This window comes from Lichenostomus cassidix, chromosome 15 (genome assembly GCF_008360975.1).
Source record: "Lichenostomus cassidix isolate B80296 chromosome 15, HeHo_3.0, whole genome shotgun sequence".
NCBI lineage: Eukaryota > Metazoa > Chordata > Aves > Passeriformes > Meliphagidae > Lichenostomus > Lichenostomus cassidix.
In genome coordinates, this window is record NC_139496.1 from 12,020,467 (window position 1) to 12,046,029 (window position 25,563).

Here is a 25,563-nt window from a genome sequence, read left to right on the forward strand (position 1 = left end):
GATGTCCTTGCAGGGACTGTCACCCACCCCACAGGGACCAGCAGCACCTCCTGGGGACCCCACACTTGTCCCCAACCCCAGGGGGGCTTGGGGCACCCAGACTGGGCACCATGTAGGGGTGCAGGGCCACCTTAGGCCTTGGTAGATCCATGAAAAGCTCCAGCAGCAGAGCCAAGAGCTCTCCAGGCCCATCCTGTCCCCAAGGCGTGACTGGCCCTGTGTCCCTGGGCCATTTGCTGTGTCAGGCCTTGCTGTGCCAGAGGCCATGGGGTCACTGTCCCCAGCGAGGGCTTATCTGCCCCTGTGCTGCTGGCAGGAAGCTCCCAGGATCCTGCTTCCCTCGGGATCACCGGGTCACAGCCACCCTGGCAGTGTCCCCTGGGGCCGGTGTCACCTTTATTCAACATTCCCTTCAAACCAGTGAACATTACAATATATTTATCTTTCATATATTAGAGATTTCCTGCTTCGAGGGAGGGGGGACCCATGGCTTGATTTGGGGGGAAGGGAGCAGTGGGACCCCCAGGGATGCCAGGGGGGAGCAGAGGGAGCCGTGGGGTTGGGGACAGGCTAAGGGGACACTCAGAGCCCTCCTGACCCCACAGAAGGGGCTGGAGGGGGCTGGAAAAGCCCTTTTTTAACCTGCACAGTAAGTACAGCTGCAAATTTGGGATCCTCGAGCCGTTCTGGGAATTTGGGAAGGTCTCCCGTGGGAAGGAAACCCTCTGTGAAGGGCTCAGCCACAGCTCTGCCAAACCAGGGGACAAACCAGGGAGGGGAAAGAAGCCCAAGCTGTTTCCCACCTGCTCCAGCCCCAAATCCCAAGGTTCCAGGGGGACCTGCAGCCTGAGCCACCTAATCCCACAGCACTTTGGGCCCCCAGCCAAGACAGGAGTGACCCCCCAGGTGCTATTCCCAGGGTTTGGAATGCAGAACCCACCACCAGACACCACTCCAGGAGAGCCAGGACCAGGAGCTGGGGTTTTTGGGAGCTGGGAGAACAGCCCCACACAGCTCCCAGCCAGAGGAGTGTGGAACTGGGATCTGGAGGGAGCAACACCAGCGAGGAGGACATGGCATCACTCACACATGGATTGCTACAGGGATGCAGGGACTGGGGACAGCCCCCCTGCCCCCCTCCGCTCCCCCCAGCCCCGCCGGGAACGGGAGAATCCCAGGGAATTCCTGGGCAGGAAGGAAAGGGGACATGCACACGGATCCAGCCCTGCTTCCTCGGGCGGGAAAGGGAGCAGAGGAAGAGGAGGAGGAGGGGCTGCAGCAGCACCTCAGTTCTTCAGGATGGTCTCGTAGGCTTGGTAGACGTACTGGGACACCTCTGGCGCTCGGCATTTCAGGGATAACTGTGGGGAGAGAGGGAAAAGTAGGGTTATGGAATCCTATCCCACCTGGAGAGCCACCAGCCCCAAAGCACAGCCCTGCATGCTGCAGCACTCTCCCTCCCATGGGGTAGTTCAGCTCCTGATTTCAGCTGGAAAATGGATATTAAAGGCATTAAAGGCCTCCCAGGGAAGAGCCATCCACATGCAGCACAGGCAGGGAACAGGCAGGGGCAACACTCCGGATTTTGGGACTGGATTCAGTGCCTGGCACTCCAGGGTTCCCCAAAAACACCCTCCTCTCTGAAGAGGAATAAGCCCCTTCAGGTGTTTGCTTAAATATTAAATGATTCCAAAACTATCTCCTCAAGCAGGGAAAGCTCATGGAGGATCCTCTGGGATAAGGACTTGCAGCTATCCTCATCCCCTGTGAGACCAGGAGGACAGTGGGAACATCCCAACCCTCAGAAACATCCCCCTCCTCATGCCAGGGGAGAGGGAGGGAGGCACTAGACTGGCAGGGCAGGGAAACACATCAGGGGAGGGAGGAATATCCAGGCAGCAGCCAGGGAGAGCCCGAAGCCAGGGAAAAACCAGTCTCTAACCTCCAAATCCTGCAAGAGCGGGCAGGCCGGCGAGGGCGGGCGGGCGGCGGGGATGGAGACACAGAGAGAGGAGTCAGGGTGACACAGCTCGTCCCACCCCAGAGAGAACAGGCTGCCAGGGAGGTGGGGAGGGGACAGGGAAAGCAGGACCTCGGGATGGCTCATGGATGAGGTGTGGACAGATCCCTGCTCAGGGAATGCTGTGAGGACAGGGTTTGATGGAGCTGGGTGGGTTGGGACCCCTCTGTGTCCTTCAGCTGCTCCCCCAGGAGCAGTGTCACCCTCCCCACGAGAGAGGGACAGCAGGGCTGCCACCAGCACCACCAGGGATGTGTCCCCCAGGCTGGGGGCAGGGAAGGCAGGGAGCTGCCCCAGGGGGTTGGGATGTACCGTGAAGCTGGGATTGCTGGGCTGGATCCGGAGCTCTGCCAGCACCCAGATGCCGTTGGTGAGCTTCAGGGACTGGTAGAGCATGTCCTGACCCTCCACGTTCCTCTTGGCGATGGTGAAGATGTTGCTGCCTTGGAGTTTGCTGCTCACGGCATCTGGGGTGGGAGAGAGAGGCTGAGGGGGCTGGGCTGAACCCCTGCTCCCCTTGGAGCTGCTCCTGTGCCATCTCCTCCCCTCCTTGTCATGGCAGAGGTTTAGACTAGACATCAGGGGAAATTCTTTCATGGAAAGGGTGGTCAGGCACTGGCACAGCAGGGATGTAACAGCCCTGTGGATGTGGCACTTGGGGACATTGGTGGACTTAGCAGTGCTGGAGGAATGGAGGGACTTGATGATTCTGGAGGTCTTTTTCCACCAAATTCTATGATTTTATGATCCCAGGGTGGGCACTGCAAGGACCAGGGACATCCCCACCAGGCAGAGTGACTCAGGATCACCTGATCATGGAATGGTTTGGGTTGGAAGTGACCTCAAAGCCCATCTCATTCCAACCTGCCAACTTCCTACAGTGAGCCAAGGGCAAGCAAAGCATCTGCTGCTTCCTGGAGGTCCAGGCTGAGCACAGGGGAAGGAGCTCTCAGCTCCCCACAGCCTGGGCTAACTGGGATGAACTGGTCACCAGCAGCCAGCTGTGAGCTCAGCCAGCTCCTTCCCAGGGTGTCAGACCCACCTGCATTGAGGGAACAGTCTTTGATCTGGAACTGGGTCTCGTTCTCGTTGGGAATGTCCTTCCAAGTGGCCAGGAACATCTGTCGCTCTGCAGGGAGGGAGGACACCAGCACTGAGGGAGCTGCCAGACTGGCCACCCCCGAAGGTGACACAACTGGATGTCACCCTGTCACTCCCTCCAGCAGTGCCCCAAGGCCAGGCTCAGGGCAGCCACTTGATTCCAGGGGTCACCAGCTGGGGAATGTGGTCAGGAGGGTCCCAGGGGCTGGGATGGCACCTAGGGACAAGTGACAGCCACCCACATCCCAACTCACCCATCTTGCCATCCTCCACGAACAGGATGTGCAGGGGGTACAGGGTGCTGAAGTAGAAGACGTCGATGTTGTTCTTCACTGCCACCTGGAGTGGAAGGACACGAGGATTTCAACACCTCTGACCCCCAGCAAGTTCCCAAAGTGTCCCATCCCACCTCAAGCACCCCTCTGGAGCCAGGTGTCACTGCAGCAAGCCACCTGGCTCTTGCTGTCACACCTCCCTCCAGCTTTCTCCAAAGGACCCTGGAGGGGAGATCCCCATGTTCCCCACCTGGAGGTTGTTGAGAGGATCCATCTTCATGACGGAGCCCACGGTGTTCAGCGGGAGGGAGATCTCCACGGACTGGTTGGGGGCCAGAGGTGCATGGACCTGGAGAGGAGCTGCAGGGGCCAGGCCGAAGCTGGGAGACACCAGGGAGGGCAGGGATCAGGGTGGGGACAGCAGGTGATGGCACAAGGCACAGTCTATCCAAAGCTGGAGCTCACAAGAATGGCTTTGCTGCCCCTGCACAGCCCAGGATGGGGCTGCATCCTGCCCTGCCCACCCTGGGGCAGCCCCAAAATCTCTCCCCTTCCTCCTACACAAACCCACACCCATTTTTAGCATTCTCTCTGGGTCGTTGAAGGAAAAGGAAGCATCAGTTCAGCAGGACAAACAAGAGGAGAATGGTCAGGCCCCTGAGGAACGGCCTCTTCAGCCAACTTCTTAGAGGCTTTGGTTTGATGCTCATCACCACCACAGCCATCAGACAGAGAAGGGTCATCACCAGAGGCTGTTCCCAGTCCTTGCAGTTCCTTCCTCACACCCTTTTCCACACAAAACTGCTCTGAGCAGCATCTCCACAGGTGCCAGGTGACCCCAGCCCAGGTGACACTCACCTGTTGCGGTTGAACTGGATGGCAAAGTCGGACATGACCTGCAGGGCTTTGTTGGTCAGCACGAGGTCCATAGAGATGGAGCCCACCTGCCGGCTGAAGGTGCCAGAGATCTCCAGCCCCTTGGCTTTCATGGCAGGGAGCCAGACCTGGGTGAGGGAGACAAGAAACCTTGGAGTGTCACCCAAAACAGTCCCTCTGGTGGTCCCCCCACCTCCTCCTGGGGAGGCTCTGCCGTGGGGAGCAGCCACAGGGGTCTGTGTCCCCCTTAACCCCGAGTTTGGAGGCCCCACTCACTGTTTTGGGGGCCACGTAGGATCCTGAGAGGGTGCCCACCCCACCGGTGAGGTCGAAGAGGTCGCCCAGGCCGCTGCCAAGGGGTGCCCCCACGTTTGTGGGCGCCGTGGTGCTGGGCGCTGGTGTGAAGGTGCCACCGCCGCCACCGCCACCCATCTGTGGGGACAAGGGAGGGGTTATGGGGGGCACCACGGGGAGGGGGACAGAAGGAGAATGAGGAGGATGAGGAGGAAGATGCAGAGAGTGAGAGGGTTTGGGTGTGAGGGCACACTCACAGCAGGGCTGCCTCCCACATCGCTGCGCAGCTGCAAGACAAGAAAGGGGCATCAGCAGGGGCAGGGCTGAGGGCACAGGGATCCCCCAAAATGTCCCCTCGGGGCACTCCCTGAAAGCAGCAGAGTGGGGCAGCAAGGGCCTGGAGCCAGGATGCTCCAGCAGTCCCAGAGCTGGAGCTGAGGGGCCATGGCTGTCCCCAGAGGGATGCAAGGTGTCCCTGGGGCTTGGGGTGGGGAGCAGGGCCAGCCAGGGGTGGGCAGAGGGTGATCCATACCCCTTCCGACTCGTCCCCCATCTCCAAGCAGAAGCAGACAAGGTGGAGAGAAGAGCCAGCCACATGCAGAGAGAAGCCAGGAGAGAAGAGACCAAAAAGAGAGAGAGAGAGAGAGAAAAGAGAAGGGAGGAAGGGACAGAGGTTAGTCCTGACACATCTGTCTGTCTGTCCATGGCTGTCCTGGAGCCAGGGGACAGAGCCAGCCCTCATTCCCAGCCTCAGGGCCAGCCCATCCCTAATCCCTGTGAGCCACAGGGAGCCAGGGCAGCCCTTGCAGAGTTGCAAAACAGGAAAGGCAGTGACGCTACCTCCCCCTGGGACAAATCTGCTGGATCTCATGAGTCATGGAGAAAACTCCAAACTCTGTTCCTTCAGGGAGCCTGGAGCATCTCCAGCACCCACAGGGCAGGTGTTCCCAGGCAGGGAGAGGTTTCCATCCCGCCTCACCCCAAGGCCAAACCACTGCTTGGGCTGCATTCCCAGGAGGACACGCTGTCACCTCCAGACCTCCTGGCACAGGGGACACCCCGTAAAGAACCCCACAGGCTGGAAGTGAGCACATCCTGGCCCAGCCCTGCAGCAGTCTGGGGTCAGAGAGGGGCCCAGGAGAGCAGCCACTCCTGCAGCACAGCACATGGAGTGGGAACATCCACACCAACCGAGGGAAAAGGCTCCAGGAAGTGGTGGGTGGGAGCCCCCCAGCTGTTGGATAGTGGCAGGATAAATTGGGGTGCAGTGCCCCTGTCCTCACCCACTGCAGGAGGAAAGGAACTGCCCAGGTGTCCCCAGGCTGACATGTCTGTCCTATCCCAAGACAGCCCAGGCTGGCACCAGCATCAAACCCAGCATGATGCCAACGGGATACCCCAGAATCAGGGAAGGAGCACTGGAGCTGGGACGTACCAGGCTGTCCAGGCCACCCCCGAGGAGGTCCACGGCGCCCATCTGCACGGCGGAGGTGGCCATGGGTGGGCCGCTCACCGGGGGGCCCAGGTCCAGGTTGAGCAGGTCCCCCAGCAGGTCCCCCTGGGTGGGGATCACTGAGGGCTGATCCGCTGCTGGTCCCCCTGCTGGGGCTGTGTCTGGGCTCTCGACACTCTCGCTCCTGAAGGGAATGGCACAGGAAAAGTGGGAGAGGGTGAGGAGCTCCAGCTGGGACAGAAGGTCCCACTGCAGACAGGTTGGTCCAGTTGATCTCCCAGCCCAGCATGGCTCCAAACACTTCAATGGCGAACAAATCCCCCATGCCATCCTGCCTCCCAACACATTCTCATGGAGACCACCTTCCACTGGGATCACTCCAGCTTTTTAAGGACAGTGTTGAACCCACACAGCCCTGCTCCAACAGAACCTCCCAGGGAAGGACACCAACACTGAGAGAACTGCCAGACTGACCACCCCCAAAGGTGACACAACACAGGTGAAGTGGCATCGAAGGAATGTCACCCCACCACCCCCTCCAGCAGTGCCCAAGGCCAGGCTCAGGGCAGCCACCTGAGTCCAGGGGGTCACCAGCTGGGGAATGTGGTCAGGAGGGCTCAGCTCCGAGCCCAGCAGCCCCACAGCCACTCTGCTCCACATCCAACCCCTCATCCACAGCCCTGCAAGTCCCAGCACAGGGTGGGGACGCAGGAATACTCACGAGCCTGTCCGTGGGGGCAAACTCTTGTGCACAACCCCCCTGCTGCCCTCCACGAAGGCGCTGGGGGGTTTGTGGTACACCGAGGCCAGCGTCCCGATGTAGCAGATGAGCTCATCCAGCAGTGTGGGCTCAATCAGATCTGTCTCCTCCGAGATCAGAGGCTTCTCTGCCAGCACCACCTCCTTGGCAGCCACAGGGTCCGTGGAGAGCAGGCGCCAGTAGATGTATCCACGATCCCGCAGGTCGGGGTTGTCTGAGTCCTTTGGGAAGCCATTGGGAAGCTGCAGCTACTATGGAGCTGCTCAGAACAACTGCAGCTACTACAGAGCTACTCAGAGCTGCTTTTCACTTCTAAGCTTTGCTGGGAGGATCACAGGGATCAAAGGTAAAGAGGCTGCAAGGTGCCTACTGAGCCTGGGAGCATCTGTGCTCTCCAGGACTTCAACTATCAGCAGTCCCAGAAGGACTTGGGATAAGGGATGGAGGGACAGGACACAGGGAGTGGCTTCCCACTGCCAGAGAGCAGGGATGGATGGGATATTGGGAAGGAATTGTCCCCTGGGAGGATGCTGAGGCCCTGGCACAGGGTGCCCAGAGAAGCTGTGGCTGCCCCTGGATCCCTGGAAGTGTCCAAGGCCAGGCTGGACAGGGCTTGGAGCAACCTGGGACAGTGAAAGGTGTCCCTGCACCCTGGAACAAGAGGATCTTTAAGGTTCCTCCCAACCCAAACCATTCTGAATTCAGCTCCAATTACCTGCCTGCTGTGACATGACCAAGCCATTCCCAGGGGATAGGAAGCCCTGGGAAGCTCTCCCAGGAGTTACCCACCTGTGTGGCCAAGCTCAGCACCTGCTGCACCAACTCCTGTGTCTCCGTGGGCTTCTTCAGGAACAGCTTCACAATGGCTGTCAGCAGCTGCAGCTGGACCTGTGGAGCACAGACAGGGCACACTGGATTTGTGCAGAACACATGGATTTGCCCCAGGACCTCACTCCAACACGCCTTTCACAAGGACCAAAGGCACGGTGACCACATCAATGGCAGTGACATGTCAGGGCACCTCACCTGGCCCCATTCCAGCCCATTCCCACATCCTCAGAGACACAGGTTGATCCCAACGTTATGGGGCAGGATCTTAGGAGCAGGTTACACGGCCCCACAGGGCACAGGCCAGAGCATCCTTTGACTCCACATGAATAAGCAGCAGGAATTCCCCTGTGACAGCCCCTCCCAGCCTCTCAGGGAGCATTGTTGGCTTTGCTATTTTGCATTTGCAGACTTTGCCCCGTTCACCGTCACTTGGTTACAGAGTGTTTTGCAGAGTTTTCCAGAGATGGAAACCCTCCAAAATTCCACAGGCAGACCCAATGGCCTCAGTCACCCTGGGAAACAGGGCAGGCACAGCTCCCTCTGCTCATTTTCCAGCTCCAAAGGGATGCTGTGCTGGCACTGCGGAATAACAAGGTGACTGCCTGGTGCTTCCCAAAATAGGGATGGAGCTTGGGACAACACCATGGTGGCACTTCATAGCACCATGGAGCAGCTTGGGCTGGAAGGCTAAAGCCCATCTCATTCCAGCTCTTGCCATGGGCAGGAACACCTTTCGTGAGACCACATTCCTGGGCCACATCCTACACCCAAACTCTGTGGGACACTGCTGTTCTGAGCACCTGCACGAACACCCTCAGAGGAAACTGTCCCCTGCTGCACTTAGTAGGAGCTCTGCCAGGTGTCACCCTGAGCCAGCAGCTCCCCCTGGCACACCTGGGTGCTCTCATCATGGAAGCCCTCCAGGAAGCTCTCCAGCAGCTCGTCGGCGTTGTCGATGCGCTCGGCGTATTCCCCCACGATCCAGATCATGGCAGCCCTGGCCTCAGGCTCATCCAGGGAATCCAGGTTCTCGCAGAGCGTGGCAATCACACTCTCGTACCTTCCCAAGGACACAGAGCAAGAGAAAGCTCACTGAGAGGAGACCCAAATCGTGATCCACACAAACTCCAAACCATGTCCCATCACCCACAGCAGAACCAGGATGTGGCCAAGGGCACCCTGCCTGGCTGTCCCCTCTCCCCATGGGCAGTGCCCACACCGATCCCAGAGCACATTCCCTGCTCCAGAATTAACCCTGCTCATCTGATCTGCTCCTCTCCAGAGCAGCCCAGAGCTGGAGGCTATTCCTGCAGAGCTCTGCTCGTTACCAATTCAGTTCATTAGTATTTATTACCACTATTAGTCCCCAACTTCCTGATTACAGAGTTGCCTATTCATCCTGGCTCAGCTGGAACATTCCCTCCCCTCTCCTCCTGCTGCCCTTGTTCCAGCATCAGGAGCTGGATTGAGAGCCAGGGACAGTTTCTGCTGATGCAAGGGACCTGCACATCCCTGGCAGCTCCTCTCCATTAGAGTGTCTGGATCTGGGAATGCCACCACGGAGCGATCCTGGGGCTGGGGACAACTTAGCCCAGCTGAGCTCCTGAGAAAGCACTGACCCCTCAGAGTGGAAAAAACCCAAAGCCACCTGTGCTGCAGGGAGGCTCTGGGGGCTTCATCCCACCAAGAGTTTGGGGTCCCCCAAGTGCAGAGGGGTGGCAAGAGCTCGTGCAGGACTAGGAGCATCCCACAGATTCCACGTCCCAGAGAATGCCCACGCACTTGTTGGGGTACTTGCGGAAGATGTCCTTGATGACAACAATGGCCTCCTGCACCACGTAGTTGACCTTGGTCTGGATGAGGTCCAGCAGGGTGCTGACACAGCGCTCGGCCGATTGCTGCCGGAGGGACTCGGTCACACAGGGACAGCCCAGGGAGTGAGCCCCTCACATCCCACCCCAAATGCTCTGCTGCCACTCCCACTCCCCATCATCCCCACCCAAACTGAACCCAGAGTGGAGTAGGGGACACAGGAGTGTGGTCTCCACATCCAGGTGTGGTTCCACCTCATCCTCTCTGCACATTCCCACAGGCTCCTCTCTCCCCATGGGAAGCATCCCAACCATGCAGCTACCTTTCCAGGGAGGGTTTTAATTATCCCCTTTGGAAAATTATCCCCACAGGGATGCAAAGCCTCCAAGCAGCCCTTCAGGAAGGGATCAATTCCCTCCCAATCCCTCGGGAAAGGATCGGCTCCTTGCCAGCCTCTTGCAAAGAGATTGGGACCTTTCCAGCTCCCTGGGAAGGGATCAGCTCTCTCTCAGCCCCTGGGAAGGGATCAATTTCTCCCCAGCCCCTCAGGAAGGGACCCCAGCCCCACCCTGGTCCCCAACAAGCCACTGGCATCACCCGCTGCATTAACTCATCAGGCAGAGCTGCTGATGAGTTCCTAAAGCAGGATGAGGATGCTGATGAGGATCCTAAAGCAGCACCTTAAAGGATAAGGGGATGGAATACCCTCCTGACACCCCTTATGAGCCCTGTGGAACAACCATGGCTCATTCCCAGGCCCAGGAAGGTTTCAGCTCACAAATTCCTGGGATGAGACACCCACCATGTGCTGGAAAGTGCTGCCCTGCCCACCCACAGGGCCCCGAGGTGTCCCAGTGCTCACCTCCACCTTGATGGCGCAGCGGCCGATGGCTCTCACCGCCTTCCTGACAAAATCCACATCCACCTCCGTGGCATATTCCTTCAGCTCTGCCAGCACCTGAGGGATGGGGCAGCACAGTGAGAGCCTGGCAGCAAGGAAAAGCCACCAGGAGAGTGAGGCAGTGACCCAGCATGAGCAGGCTGGGTGGGACAGCTGCTCTGGGTGATGTCTTAGGATTTTAGCTTCTGTATTTTTCATGTATCTGTAATCCTGTAATTCTTCAGTGTGTAACTCTGGACTCCATATTACATTCAGTGTGTAACTCTGGACTCTGGACTCTCATTTTTAGACAAAACAATTCCTCTCTAAGCTCGAACCTCAAGGATACCTTAGTGTCTCAGGCCCCAAGATATGTAAATCATAGTGAATTGGGGTAGCAAACTTGGAGCAATTGACTTCATTAGCTGAAGCTGCAATTGGAGGATTAAGCCCCGATATGCAAATGGACAAAACTTACAAAGCATGAGAAACCTGTGACTTTCTAAAAAACTTATAAAGTATGAATGACCCATCATCCATTTTGGGTGTAGCCCCTGGCTGGGCTGTGACTGCCCTAAATGCACCTGAAGGCCCTTCAACAAATATAACTGCATTTATTCTCTTAGCTCTGTCTAGCCTCTATTTTAGGCATCACAGGCCACATCCCACAGAGCTGGGGCTGGGATTGGGATACCCCTGGATGTCCCACCCACAGCTCCTGACCTGAGCAATGTTGGCCTGGGAAGCCAGGCGGATCATGATGTCCAGTTTCTCCAGTTTGACGTAGATGGGGTCGTTGTACTTGACAAAGAACACCTTCATCTCGTGCTTCAGGATCTCAGGCCTGGGGGCAGTGAGAGGCAGAGGTTGGGGGGACATGCACCCACTACCAGCACAATCCCAAGGTTTTGGGGGCATTTTCAATGCCAAGGAATCCAAAACACCATGGTTATTCCCTCAGGATTCTGCCCTATGGACATAAGCTGGGGAAACACAGATAGTGAGCACTCCAGGCCAGGAGGGTGAGGCTCCTTGGTCACAATCCCAAGGTTTTGGGGGCATTTTCAATGCCAAGGAATCCAAGTCACCATGATTATCCCCCAGGATTCTGTCCTTTGGCTCCCCTTTGCTGGCACGTAGGGGACAGAGCACAACCTTGTCACAAACACGGACCAGACGTGAGGCAACAGGGGACGTTTGTCCTGCCAAGGCCTGAAGGGACATTTTGGTGGGAGCAGGGACACAAATCCAGACCCCAGGGCTAGGCTGGACCTTTCTCACCAGCTCCTCCTCTCTCTAAGCTAGGCCAGGTCCAGCTCCAAGCTGCCTTCCACATTCCCACTCCCAGGGACACTAATTGCTTTCCGCTTCTCCCAGAAATTGCTGCTATTTTTAAGAGACGACCACGGTGCTGACTGGGAGGAGGACAAATCATCTGACTGGGCTGGGGCTCTCCAGCTGCCATTTCTGCTCCAGGCACACGTGTAGAGCCTTGGCCACCTCCTGCCCACCAGGATTTTAGCACAGCAAAGGGACAAAAGGACTCTGAGCACTTGTTCAAAGGGGACAACTGTGGAGAAAGCAGCTGGCAGAGCAAAGCTCCTTTCCTAGACACAGAGTGACTACTCTGAAGTCTCCCAGCTTTTGGTTTTGCCATCCTTTGCTGACCCAAATAAAGAATAAATTAAACTAAAGGATAAACTAAACTGGAGATCCCAGCTTAGCTCCCTGCTCATTCCCTCACCTGGCTGACTCAAGGCCAGATTGAACAGGGCTTGGAGCAACCTGGTGTAGTGGAAGGTGTCCCATGGCAGGGGGTGGGATGAGATAAGCTTCAAGATCCACCCCCAATCAAACCATTCCATGATTCCATGACTCTCCTTGGATTTTCAATAACTGAAAAAAGCCCCACAGGATGGGCTGTGACACTGCTGCAATCAGAGGGACTGCAGCACCAGGAAAGAAGGGACACCTGGACACAAACCTTTTCTGCACGATGAGGTTGATGTTGCGGAGGGCCACGTATTGCAGCTCGGGCTCTGCAGACAGCAGGGTGACCAGTGGTGGGGCCAGCTTCTTCAGCAGGGTGCCATAATAATCCAGGTCCTTGGACAGCATCTCCATGAACTTCATCAGCACCTTGACAGCTGACAGCACCACGGCGGAGTTGGCGTGGGACAGCCGCGGTGTCACCCGCTCGCAGATGCTGCCGGGGCGAGGAGGAGGGAAAGGAAATGATCCCAGCCCTTCTTCCTGCTGCAAAACTCCTGCCAGCATGGAGGATGGACTTGCAGGAAAGCTGAGCAGCACTTGGGACCTTCCCAAGGAGGCTGGACTGGCTCTTGAATGCCCCGGTGAAGGTTATTCCCCAGGCCCTGCAGAACCCTCTGGCAATGACCCCGTTTTGGGGCTCCCCAGTGCCTGTTGTCCCCTGCAGCCACATTTTAAGCAGCTCAAGAAGCACAATCCCAGTGCCAGGGCTCGCTATGGGACCAGGGCAGGCTCCAGATGGCCATGCCCAAGGCACAGCTCCAGCAGATGCCTGCTGTCCCCCCTCCTGCAGCAGGGTCAGGAGGATGAAGACACTCCTCAGAGGAGAAGGGGCAGTGCCAGGCCCTGCCTGTCCCCTCCCCTTTCCAGCCCAGAGTCCCCTCACCTCTGAGCCTCCCGATCATCCTTGGGCATGTAGTTTGCCAGGCAGTCCAGGATGAAGATCTGGCCCCACTCAGTGCACTCGTTGAGGGCTGTGAGCAGCTTGTTGATGGACTGGGGGTTGAGGTCCAGGAGGTTGCTGCTGGGATGAGACTCTGCTATCTCTGACAGCGCTGCCACCGCGTTGGCCACCACCTGCCAGGGGGACAGGACATGCATTGGTGACACCAGATGTGCTGTGAGGGGACAAACTGCCTCCTCACTATCATCCCCTCGCATCCCACCCACATCTGGGCTCCAGCTTCTCCTTCCCCCCATGGATCTGAGGGAGATGGATGAGCCACCCCCACCAGTACGGTCCCACCACCCACGCCACACCTCCAACGGCTCCAACAGGAGTCAGCTTTGGCTCCATGCCCAGTTCCCCTTCCCAAGGCAGTTCTGAGGAGCCCCAGAGCTTTCCACACAGCTCCTGGGCTCAGTGCTACCCCCTGGCCAAGACTGGAAAAGAAGGGAAGAGAAACCCTGGGGAAAGCTGGTTTTAAAAGTTCCTCATGCCTGGGGAAAGGGAAAGAAGCCAAAGCTCAGCTGCCAAGAAAACCAGAGGCAAAAGCCACTGGCTATGTGGTATCAGAACTAAGCACCAGCTTCCCTCTGCTCTGAGCCACCTGGAGCAACCTCCTTCCCATTGGGAACAGAGGAATAACACTGCCAAGGGATGGGAGAAACCCTCTGTCCAGGAGAGACAGGTTTACAGGGCAGGGAACACATCCTAAGAAGCAAAAATTCCCCAAAAGCGGTTTGTTAGCACCAAACAGAGACTCTTGGACTGAGTCTGGGAGGAACACGATGGGAGAGCATTGGGATGCCATTTGGAGGAAGACGGAAGAGAGAAGGAAAAAAAAAGATCACCATGGGGTTGGAGTCTGAGATGAGATCCTTGAGGGTGTCCAGGAAGCCCTGGTCCTCCACCAGCTGGGCGTTGATGTCGTGCAGCTTGGCCACGCAGACGGCGGCCGTCTTGCGCACGTAGGGATCCTCGTCCTTGAGGCACTTGCGCAGCGGCTCGCACAGGTACTCCGTGATCTTGTCCACCCGGATGCAGCCCATGGTGCGCACGGCCAGGGCCCGGATCAGCGGGTTGGGGTCCTCACAGTCCTGCAGGGAGGAGAGGGGAGGTTGGATATCCTGCATGCCTCGAATCACGGGGATCTCTGCTGGGTTCAGGACCTCCAGGTGGGTTTGGGTTCAAATCCTGAGGATTTCATGCTCTGTTCTCCAGAATAAGTCACCCAAGAGAAATTTCTCTCTTGTCCTGCACCCACTGAGTTCTTACACCACCAATCCTCACTCTCAGGACTCCTCATTCCCTCCAGGAATCCCTCATCACTTACACCAGGCACCTGAACCCAGCCTGATGCTGGAAATACATATTGGGATTATTATGTGGGGTTTATCCTCCCTAAACAGCCCAAACTGCCTCTAAAGACCACCAGGCCTTTTCACTGAGTGATTTGGCAACATCCTGGACTCCTAACACACTCTTCAATTCCCAGCTCCAACAGGAAGATCACAAGGGATTTTCTCAGCACATAAATTCACATGACTGCTCTTGATCACGGGAGCTGCCCACACCCCTGGCAGAGCGAGTGGCACAGGATGGCTGCCAAAAAATGGCTTTCTGCATTGCTGGACAAATTCAATCAGTTTTCTAGAGCCTGGAGAGCCCCTCCTCCAGAAGGGAGAAGCTTTGGAAAGCTGCCCATGCTCCCTAATCTGCAGCTTGGCACGGTGATGTGGCACGCAGTGTCCCTTGTCCCCTCACCTTCACAAAGGTGTTCACTGCCATGATGGCCATGTCTGGCTGGCTCTTGGCATAGTTCATCAGGTAGAGGTAGACCAGCTTCTTCAGCTCCAGGTTGTCTGTCTGCATGCAGTTCACCACGTCCGGGAAGAGAGCGCTGGAACAGAGAGAGGCTCCTGGTGAAGGCAGGGCACTGCCATGCTGCCCATGGGATCCCCCTTCCCACAGATAACCTACTCCTAAAGCCAGGAAAACCAAGCTTTCTCCTGGGAGGAAAGGCTGGGAGAGCTGGGAATGTTCACCTGGAGAAGAGAACAATCCAGGGAGAACTCAGAGCCCCTGCCAGTGCCTAAAGAGGCTCCAGGAGAGCTGGAGAGGGACTGGGGACAAGGGATGGAGGGACAGGACACAGGGAATGGCTTCCCACTGCCAGAGGGCAGGGATGGACGGGATATTGGGAAGGTGAGGATATTGGGAGGGATATTGGGAGGGTGGTGAGGCCCTGGCACAGGGTGCCCAGAGAAGCTGTGGCTGCCCCTGGATCCCTGGCAGTGTCCAAGGCCAGGCTGGACAGGGCTTGGAGCAGCCTGGGACAGTGGAAGGTGTCCCTGCCCGTGGCAGGGGGTGGGATGAGCTTTAAGGACCCATCCCACCCACACCTTTCCATAATTCCATGACCTGAGCCCACCCTGCAGCAGATGTGGCTGAATTGTTCCTCCCCAGTGGATTTTTTATGGATCTGTATCAAAACAGATCTGTATCAAAACTGGATCCAGTGGATTTTTTTATGGATCTGTATCAAAACTGTCTCTGTATCAAAACAGGCCCCTGATGGACCAAAATTGAGCTCTCCCATGGAGTTCTGCTGCATCCCAGCTCCAGGGCACATCCACTGCCTCAGGAGAAGGTGCTGGACAACTCCCTCAAGCACAGGGTGAGGTTGTTGGGGTGTCCTGGGCAGGGCCAGGAGCTGGACTGGATGATCCTTGTGGGTCCCTTCCACCTCAGGATATTCCATGATTTTATGCACCATCACAGGATGGTGCCAAAAGGAAGAGCCCCACTGCCCTGGGTGAGTCCTGAGCACCAGGACACTCTGCTGGATGGAGTGGAATGGAGTGGACCAGCTGCCTGTACAGAGCTGGGGCTTCCCCTCCTGAACATCCTGGAGCTGTGGGATACCAGAGATGCTGTTCCATCCAAAGCCAGAGCAATTAGACAATTAAACCACCTCAGGAGAGGCAATCAAGATCCTAGGGCTAGCACAGGGGTTATCCCACCCTGACAGATGTCCCAAGGCTCCTGGAAGCTTCTCCACCTCCGCAAACCCAGCCAGCCCTGACAGGATCAAAGCCAGGGCCCCCCTAAATCCAGGGAACTGAGCTTTGCAGAGCTGCCACCCACCTAGGCTGGTCTCACCCCAGGCTAAACCAGGCTTTGCTGGCACCTCCTGGGGAGAAGTGAACTCAGCAAACTGCTTCCCTGAAGCCTAAAACAGGCACACACACAAAAAAAAATTGGCTGGTACAGCCATGGGACCATGGAATGGGTTGGAAATCATGGAATCTTAAAGATCATCTTGTTCTACCCCCTGCCATGGGCAGGGACACCTTCCATTAGCCCAGGCTGCTCCAAGCTCTGTCCAGCCTGGCCTTGGACACTTCCAGGGATCCAGGGGCAGCCACAGCTTCTCTGGGCACCCTGTGCCAGGGCCTCAGCATCCTCACAGGGAACAATTGCTTCCCAAGATCCAATATAAATCTCTTCTCTTTTAGTTTAAAGCCATTCCCCCTTGGCCTGTCACTATCTGTCCCTGTAAAAAGCTCTTCCCCCACTTTTTTTAAGCTCCCTTCAAGCACTGGAAGCCCCTGCCTTGCCCATGTGATCTCCACTGTGGTTCCAAGACCTGCTGCTGCTCTGGGAGCCAGGGATGCCCCAGTTCTCCCAACACCGAGTGTGTTTTCCCTCCATTTGCTCTCAAATGCACCGTGAAAACCAAACTGCTGATGCTGCCTGTGCTGGGACAGGTCTGTGCAGGAAAAGGCACTGAAGGGGCTACGTGCAGCTCAGGCAGATGGGAAAAGGGCAGCAGGAAGAGCAGCTGCCTGACCTTTTGGACTGGAGAGGCTGCAAAAGGCTTATCAGGACCGAGGCACAGACATCAACCCTCAGCCATGACAGCTCCGAGGGGGTCCTGCTTGTTTTTAGTAACACCTGAAGGAAGTGGGAATAATCCCAACAAACGGATCTGGCGGCCAGACCAATCCTCTTTTAGCCAGATTACAACCAAAGCCAGGAGAGCCCCCACCTGCCAGATGGCCACGTGGATACAACCTGCAGCCCAGGAGGGAGAGCTGCAGCCAGGAGTGTGTCTGGTGAATCCCGAGGGGAAAACATGCGTGGAAACCCCCCTGGAAGCAACAGGGAAAAAAGGGAACACAAAAGCCATCTGGGTTTGGCTTGGGCACCTGGGAGAACAGCATGAGGGGGAGGTTTAGGATGGATTATAGGAAAAGGTTCTTCCCCCAGAGGGTGCTGGGCACTGCCCAGGCTCCCCAGGGAATGGGCACAGCCTGAGGCTGCCAGAGCTCCAGGAGTGTTTGGACAGCACTGCCAGGGATGCACAGGGTGGGATTGTTGGGGTGTCTGTGCAGGGCCAGGAGCTGCACTGTGTGATCCTGTGGGTCCCTTCCCACTCAGGATATTCCACGATCCTGCCCCACCACACACCTGACATCCTTGCCGACAGTCATGGAGGCGATCACCTTCTTCACAGCCTCCTTCTTCTTCTCCTTCTTGTCGCTGTTCAGCTCAGCCTTCAGCTCAAATATCTCCCCTGGAAAAATAGGAGAAGTGGGAGCTCAGGGATTAGAGGAAGGGGCACCCCACTCCTCTGCTGGGTGAGCACAGTTCCCACCCTGTGCCTGCCAGGGTTCCTTTGCTACCCCTGAAAGGAGGGATTTGACTTCCCAAAAACCTCACCGAGGGCTGGGGCTGCTCTGGGGGCTCAGCTCTCAACCATGGAAATGGAGACAAGCCTCCTGGTGAATCCCTGTGGCTCCTCCAGCCCCACAGGGATGGGAGATGCTGCAGGAGCCAGGAGCACCCCACAGGCACAGGATGGGTATTTTTGGCTATGGTTACCCCAGCCCCAGGAGGCTCTACCCTTCCCAGGGATGATGGCAGATGGATTTTGGGCACTGCTCCTCAAGCCCACGGTGGCTCTCAAATTCCCCCCCAGCCCAGTGCACCATCTCCTGCCCTCCTGAAGCCACGCTGAGCTCCTTATTCCCTCCTGGGCTGGCAGATTGAAGAGGAAGATGCCACATGGCTTCTCCTCCCATTAATTCCTTGGTCTGGAAAGTGCTTAAGGCCCCGAGAGCTGCCCAGGGGAGCTCCTGAGCCGCTAAAGCCGATCACCAGCTGCCACCAGCCCTGCCCAGGGACAGGGGGCTGGGGACAAGGTGTCCTGACCCCACAGCAGCCCAGGAGCTGCTCCAGAGTGAGGAGCAGGGTGGGGTGTCAGCCACAGCGTCCTATGGGGGCTCAGGGTATTCCCACGGGAGCTCCCCCACCCTCCCTGCCTGGTTTACACAGGTGTCAGAAGCAGCTGGTGTTTTGGGGATGAATTGTGACATTCCTGCTCCTTCCCTTACCTTTCTTGGTGGTGGTGAAGTACTTGGAGTCTGTCATGGTGGTTTCCAGTCAGCAGCACGGCCCTGGGAGGAAAAGAAGAGCCCAGAGGTTCAGGATTGATCATTTCCTCGCTGGGATTGTTATGGAGAGCTCCGGGATGGAAAATCCAGGGGAAGGAAAGAGTTTGGGATCTCATGGAGGTCACAAGGAGAAGCCAAATCCTTAAGGGAGTGTGAGCACCTCGCAGCTCTGCAACGATGGGGATCAGCTGGCTCTCCAAAGAGGATGTGGAGGAGGAAGGGAACCCCTGAAGATTCCAGGGCTGCAGCCCTGACTTTGCTCATCCCATCCTGCACCGAGCCGGGCAGCAGGGGCTCAGCGATTCCCCCTGGATTTGTCTCTCCTCATCCAAAAAATGCTTTCTTAGGGAAAATAATCACCCCCAGCCCTCCCTCCCACCTACACAGGGAACAGCCCTGGGCTGGGGAGAGGAACTGAGCCAAACCCCAGGCCCAGCACAACAGGACAGCACAGCCGAGGGGCACAGATCTGCCAGATCAAAGGGAGCCTCTTGCAGAAACCATCCCTGCTCCAGCAGGGTTCCTTTAAATTCCATGGGTTCAAGGTTTCCGCCCAGCACTTGAGGCTCCATTATATAATTCAGACAGTTTAGGGCAGATTTAGGGCTTGGCAGGCTGAGGAAGGAGATGTGCAGCCCTTCGGAAAGGTCAGCAGGGATTTGGCTTTTATGGCTGGTTTTCCCATCTTTCCTTCAACAGGAAAGAAACCAGAGGCTCGTCCTTGAAAGCCTGCAGTGGCCTTGCCGTTTTGGAGGGGCAGGAACATGGGAAGCAAAGCCAAGTGGGGAAAAAAAGATTAAAAAAAAGAGTTTGCGGATGGGTTTAAAATGCAAATGAGCATCTTGAAAGCCAAACGCAGCAGGAGCACAGAGGAACTGTGTCCTCTGTTCCCTGTCCAAGCTGGAGAGGGATCCCCAACAGGGATAAAAAGAAAATCTGGATGAAATCTGGGGGCTGAGCAAGCTGGGCAGAGCACACAGCTTGGCAGAGAGTGAGAGGGAAGGAGTTTGTGTGGGTTTGGGGTTGCTCTGGGGGCTGGCAGCATGATCCCAGTGCTATTCCAGAGGGAGAAGCCTGTACCACACTGCCACAGCTCTGCCCCTGGTGAGACAGGACACTCCTCCCTGCCTCAGTTACCTGGGATTGATTCAGAGCCTTTTTTATCCCACTAAGTCGATGGCTCTCCAGGGAACAGCGGGAGCTCCAGGCTGCGCCGCAGCTCTCTGCGCCTCACTGCAGATCCCGTCCTGCCAGACAGGGGGGAAGGAAGGAAGCAAAGAAGGATTCACTGCAGTCCCTCCGATCCCAAGACCTGGCTCACACTCAGCCCTGCTCTGCAGAAGTGCCTGGAAAGCAGACTTGAAGCTGAGCAGGGAATTTCTGCAGGCAGCTCGGAGACATGAATCACGCCGGCTGCTTTCCCTGCAGCTTCCCGCTTTCCCAGAGCCCAGGGAAAGCACAGCCTGTGGTTTTCCCATCCCCAGCCCCACCAACGTGTGGTTCTGCCACCCAAAATCCCACTGATTTCAGAGGCTGAGACAACCACCCATCTCCCCCACTCCTTCAAGCCCTGCAGCAACTCCAAGAAGGAAAGTGGCTCCTCCAGCTCGGGAATGAAGGCACAGCCCTCACTCCTCACCCCGCCACAACCTTCCCAGCAGGAAGCACCCCAGGGCCTGGAGCAGGGTGATGAGAGCATCCAAACACCTGCCAAACCCCAGTGCTCAGCACCCTGCACCCTGTGTGTCCCCCAGGCTATGCCAGGGTGACAAGGCAGGGCTGGCTGCCAGCCTGGGATGTGAATTCCCACAGCTCAGCCCTTGGGCAGGGGCCAACACTGCTGCCTGGCTCTGGTTTTAAGGATGCAACCGTGTGGTGCAGAGCTGGGAGCTGAGAGAAGGTGTTTGCTCCCTCAGCTCCAGCAATTCCCACCCTCTCAGCTCCTTCCCATGCTGATCTCCCAGTGAGAGAGAGGCTGAGTGGAGCAGCTCCTCACTCACAAAAAGCAGGATGCAAGCAATGAAACAAAGAAGACTGACCACGCCTGAGCTGGTGGTGGCTCAGATTTTACCCCATCTTCATGCCAAACTTGTTTGAAGCTGGCCAGGCAAATGGGATTCAAGGAGTTAAAAGTGTCCCTAAGGATCTGGAAGCAAACCAGTGGTTGGGTGCTGGAGGGGAGCACCCAGAGCTCACCCACACCCAGTCTGGGCTCCTCAGGCCTGGTTTTGGCACTGGCACAAACCCAAAGCCTGTTAGCCCTGATTTCATTCACCCTGGATGACTAAATTCCACAGCTCCACACGAGCCAGAGCAACACTGCTCTCCTGAGCTTCTCAAGCCATGGTCAGGGACATGGCAGAGCTCAGCCACCACATTCTTCCCAATGCCACACCAGCAGATCCCAAATTCAGCTGCCCCGGGGAAATAAGAGGCTCCTAAACCCAAAATACAACAATAAACACATCATTCGGCTTCCCACTGAGGTGGGTGCTGCCAGTGGGTTCCTGGGAATGACACTGATGCCAAATGAGCCATCGCTTGTGCCGCTTGTTTGGCGAGTGGAGGAAGAAAACTCATTTCTTCTGCTACTTTTATCACCCTGTTTTAGGCCAACTCCTTCCTCCTGAAGGCTGAGATGCTGCTGACCAGAGTCCTCTGCAGAACCATGGAATGGTTGGGGTGGGAAGGGACCTTAAAGTCCATCCAGTCAACCCCCTGCCATGGGCAGAGACACCTTTCACTATCCCAGGTTGCTCCAAGCCCCACCCAACCCGGCCTGGAACACTTCCAGAGATCCAGGGACAGCCACAGCTGCGCTGAGAATGCTATTCTAGCCCCTCCCTACCCTCCCAGGGAACAATTCCTTCCCAATATCCCATCTATCCCTGCCCTCTGGCAGTGGAAAGCCATTCCCAGTGTCCTGTCCCTCCATCCCTTGTCCCAAGTCCCTCTCCAGCTCTCCTGGAGCCCCTTTAGGCACTGGCAGGAGCTCTGAGCTCTCCCTGGATCCTTCTCCTCTCCAGGTGAACACTCCCAGCTCTCCCAGCCTGGCTCCAGAGCAGAGGGGCTCCAGCCCTCAGAGCATCCCTGTGGCCTCATCTGGACTCACTTTCAGCTTCCAGCAACACAGATCCACTGCCAGGGCTGGGATGCAGCCTTTACCCTGTGCCCAAGACATCCCAAATCCCTGGTTATCCCAGCTCACCACAGCTCACAGGTCTTTCCAGACCCTGTGACAGCCCAGACCAGGAGCTCAGTGGCTGCCAGTAAGCTCTGATCTCCCCAGCCTGACCTGTGTCTTGGGAAGGAAGGAAGGGAGCAAAGGCAGGAGGTTCATCCCTGCACACACATTCTGCTGTTCAGGGGGGACAGGTTGGCACTTGAAGCCAGGAAGAGGAGAAAGGAGCAGGAACTCAAAGGGCAAACTCCTAGGAAAGAGCTTGCCTGGAAAACTGAGGGGCAGCTGGAGGTTAGTGGGGAAAGGAAACTCCCACAGGCAAACAGCACAGCTGGAAATGAAGCACTCGAGGGCCACAGTGGCACAGTCAAGGAAATTAAGGAAGACTCTAAACAATTAATGGGTAACTGGAGCCATGGGGAATCACGTAACTGCTCTCTGGTGCCATGAGGCAGTTCCAGGGCAGTGCAGAGGCCAGGCAGGGGTGAGGTGGTGATGGCTCTCCACAGCTCTGAGCACATCCCTGCCCTAGGGATAAACCCCCAGAGCTGCCACAGACACCAGCGAGGGGAGAGAAACACCCAAGAGTGGGAGAAGCAAAGGCTGAGGATACAAAACCCAACAGCTAAAGAGCCTTGTGCTGATCCCAGGTCTTCCCCTCCTTCCTCACAGCAGTGTTTCCTGGTGATCCCATCCCACAGCCAGCATGGAGTCGTGGGCACAGCTCCCATCCCTGTGCTCATCCCACCTCTGCCAGGCTCCACAAACTCCCAGGGCCTCACACCAGCCCCACACACGTCCTCAAGAAGATATTTTTCCTAAGTCTGGCCTAACTGGAGACAGTCTTTGCTCCAGTTCAGCCCTGCAGCAACACAGGGCTGAGATTCCACTGCATCCTGACCAGGACCATCCCATCCACATCCTCTCACAAACCTGCCACTGACCAATCCATGGGCCTGCCAAAAGGCTCCATCTCCACCAAAACAAGGCCCTCTTGGATAACTCGGGGGTAGGAGCTCTTCCAAACTCACTGTGCCACCAGCGAGGTGCCCAAAATCGTGGCAGATCCCCAAGCAGTGGCACTAACAAAATAAACTGCAACCAATCCACCCCAATCAATGAATAATTGGGGAATAAACTCAAGGAAAATGGAAAAAGGATGATCCTGAGGTGTCCCCTACAGCACACACTGTCAGGATCCCACTCACACACAGCCCAGAGCACCATGCTCCGAGAGCTAGGGGGATTTTTAATCACCTTGAACAGGGATGGCACCCACAGGGGCTCCCCCCAAACCCCGGCTGAGCATTCTCAGAGACACCAAGGACCTTGTTCTGGACACAGCATCACGTTCCCTCAGCTCTTCCTTCCAGGAAAGCTGAGTTCTGCAGGGCTGGACACCTCCTGCCACGGAATTCCCAGCCTGGCTTGATCCAAGCAAGGCCCAACACCTTTGGAAAGCCCCTTGGGGTCCCAAATTCTGTTCAGCCCAGCAGCCTGAGCCCCTCGGGGAGCAGCCCGTGGCTCCCACAAACCAGACTGATCCAACTGCTCATCCAACACTTATCCCATTTGCTGTCACCCCAGGAGAGAGCAACACAAACCCCCACCTGAGCCCCCTCTGCTGCTGGGGACTGGACCTCTGACAGGTGTTAAAACTCCAGGAAACTCCACACAAAACACCTGCAAGAACAACACCACCTCCAACACAGCTCCTGCAGGCTGGAGCTGTCTCCCAGCTCCTTTTTATCCAGTTTGGGGCTTTTCCCCCTAAAATCCCCACGGAGCAGGCAGTGAGCACAGGATATCAGCCCAGCTGCCTCCCTGCCTGCTCCATCCCCATTTCCCAGCTTATTCCATACAGAGCCAAGAACCGACTTTTTTCCACGGATGTGCCATTCCCTGAGGCAGGTGAGGGGGTCACCCCATGCCCCCCGGCCCTTCCAGAGGGTCCTGCCCTCTGTGTGCCCAGGAGGCGGTGCTGGGGAGGGCAGCAGAGCCCGGGGAGATCCCTCCGGGATGGATCCGGGAGGGCAGCGCTGGGATATGGAGCTGCGGGATGGGGGGACCTCGTGTGCCCCAGCCGGGGGTGGGAGGGGACACGGCCCCGAGCGAGGAGAGGAGGATGGGACACGGCCCGGGACACGGGATGGGGACACGGCCCGGGACACGGGGTCAGAACAGGGACACAGCCCGGGGCAGGAGGGCACAGCCCGGTCTCGGGCCGTGGGTCAGAACGGGGACACAGCCGGTCCCGGAGGAGCACGGCGGAGCCCCAGCTCGGGTCGGGGGGCGAGAGGAGCCCGGGCCCAGAAGGACGCGGCGCGGCCCGAACCCGCGGGGGCCGTCTGGGGTGCGCACGGGCGGAGCTCGGGAAGGGCGCTCGGAGCAGGAGCAGCCGCGGGCCCCGGCTCGGGTCCCGGCTCAGCCCCCGGCCCGGTTCGCCCTGCCCGGCCCGCTCCGCCCTCTCCCGGCCCGGTCCGTACCTGCCGCCGCCGCCGCCGCCACCGGAACTGAGGAGCGGGGAGCGCTTCCGGGGCGGGGCGGGGCAACGCGGGTGGGCGGGGCTAGGGGCGGGGCTAGGGGCGGGGCCATGGCCCGAGGGGCGGGGCTGGGGCGGGAGCGGGGAGAGGAGTGGGGTGGGGACAGGGATGGAGATAGGGGATAGGGGACAGGGAATAGGGGACAGGGATGGGGACACGGGATGGGGATAGGGATGGGGATAGGGAATAGGGACAGGGATGGAGATAGGGAATAGGGATAGGGATGGAGATAGGGAATAGGGACAGGGATGGGGACAGGGATGGGGCATAGGGACATGGGATGGGGACATGGAATGGGGACAGGGAATAGGGACAGGGATGGGGACAGGGAAAGGAGATGGGGACAAGGATAGGGACAAAGCATGGGGACAGGAATGGGGACAGGGGATGGGAAGAAGGGATGGGGACATGGGATGAGGATACAGGATAGGGAGAGAGGTTATGGGGCAGAGAGGTATAAGGACAGGGGACACCACAAGGGAGTGGGACAGGACATGGGCACGAGGATAGGACAGGGCGTGGGGGACAGAAACAGGACAGCACAAAGGAACAGAGACAGGACAGGGTATGGGGACAAGGGACACCACAGGGGTTGTGATGGAAGGAGAGGGACAGGGCTTGGGGACAGGGGTCACATAGGGTACGGGGGACAGGGTCACACCCTCCATAGGCTTTGTCCCCCTTCCTGAGCCAGGTGTCCCCACTCCTGGGGGACCACAGGGTGAGAAGGACCCCTTGGGGCATCACCTGTCCCCCACCCACGGGTCCCCCACCATGGCCCTGGGCTGGTGGCGAATAGCCAGGAGTGGGTCACTGGTGGTGGCCAGCAGGAGCAGAGCGGGCTCAGGGCTGCTCAGGGGTGGCCAGTGCCTGCTGTCCCTGTGTCCCCAGCACTTCCCAAGGATCTGTCACCGGCAGCCTGGCTGATGCTGGCGGTGCTCAGCCTTCCTCTCCCCCTGGTGCATCCTGGCTGTCCCTGAGCTGCTTCCATGCCCTGGATGAGGGATGTGCCGGGACTCTGCTCCCACTCAGCACAGTGGGGATAGCAGCGACACCATGGCCGCTCCTGGGATCCACACACCTGCCTGCTGATTGGCTGGGACCTAATGACCTGGGTGCTGATTGGCTGGGATCTGTGCACCTGCCTGCTGATTGGCTGAAAACTTTGGACCTTTGTGTTGATTGGTTGGGAATCTCTGAGCCTGGCTGCTGATTGGCTGAGCTGTCTGTACCTGGCCACAGGTTGAGCTCTGTGTGTGCTGATTGGCTGAGCTCCAGCTGTGCTGATTGGTTGGGTGGTCCGTGGGTGCTGATTGGCCACTGGTCCATATGGGCTGACCTGCCGGGCTGTCTGTGAGTGCTGAT

The 25,563-nt window shown here is 57.6% G+C and overlaps 1 protein-coding gene and 1 non-coding gene across 6 annotated transcripts; both read right to left on the reverse strand.

The window, feature by feature from the left end:
* Window positions 1-421: 421 nt before the first annotated feature.
* AP1B1 (adaptor related protein complex 1 subunit beta 1) lies at window positions 422-24,205 on the reverse strand. Of its 5 annotated transcripts, none has more exons than XM_085076190.1 (24): window positions 24,142-24,205; window positions 19,612-19,721; window positions 18,415-18,477; window positions 17,489-17,594; window positions 14,780-14,915; window positions 13,867-14,112; window positions 12,959-13,149; window positions 12,287-12,508; window positions 11,026-11,146; window positions 10,285-10,380; window positions 9,393-9,508; window positions 8,505-8,670; window positions 7,569-7,667; window positions 6,741-7,000; window positions 6,002-6,203; window positions 5,099-5,119; window positions 4,824-4,853; window positions 4,549-4,704; window positions 4,255-4,400; window positions 3,647-3,776; window positions 3,376-3,460; window positions 3,063-3,149; window positions 2,333-2,487; window positions 422-1,361 (listed from the first exon to the last, which is right to left on the reverse strand). In XM_085076190.1, the coding sequence occupies exons 3-24, from the start codon at window positions 18,449-18,451 to the stop codon at window positions 1,287-1,289; spliced, it is 2,883 nt and encodes a 960-aa protein (XP_084932316.1). In that variant the 5' UTR covers window positions 18,452-18,477; window positions 19,612-19,721; window positions 24,142-24,205; the 3' UTR covers window positions 422-1,286. The 5 variants fall into 5 exon arrangements, with proteins under 5 accessions (XP_084932316.1, XP_084932317.1, XP_084932318.1 ...); XM_085076193.1 differs by lacking the exon at window positions 422-1,361 and adding an exon at window positions 1,432-2,142; XM_085076191.1 differs by lacking the exon at window positions 5,099-5,119.
* Window positions 4,055-4,159, reverse strand: LOC146430459 (small nucleolar RNA SNORD125). The gene has a single exon (XR_014855399.1). It is a non-coding gene; the product is annotated as a small nucleolar RNA SNORD125 (small nucleolar RNA).
* Window positions 24,206-25,563: the final 1,358 nt, after the last annotated feature.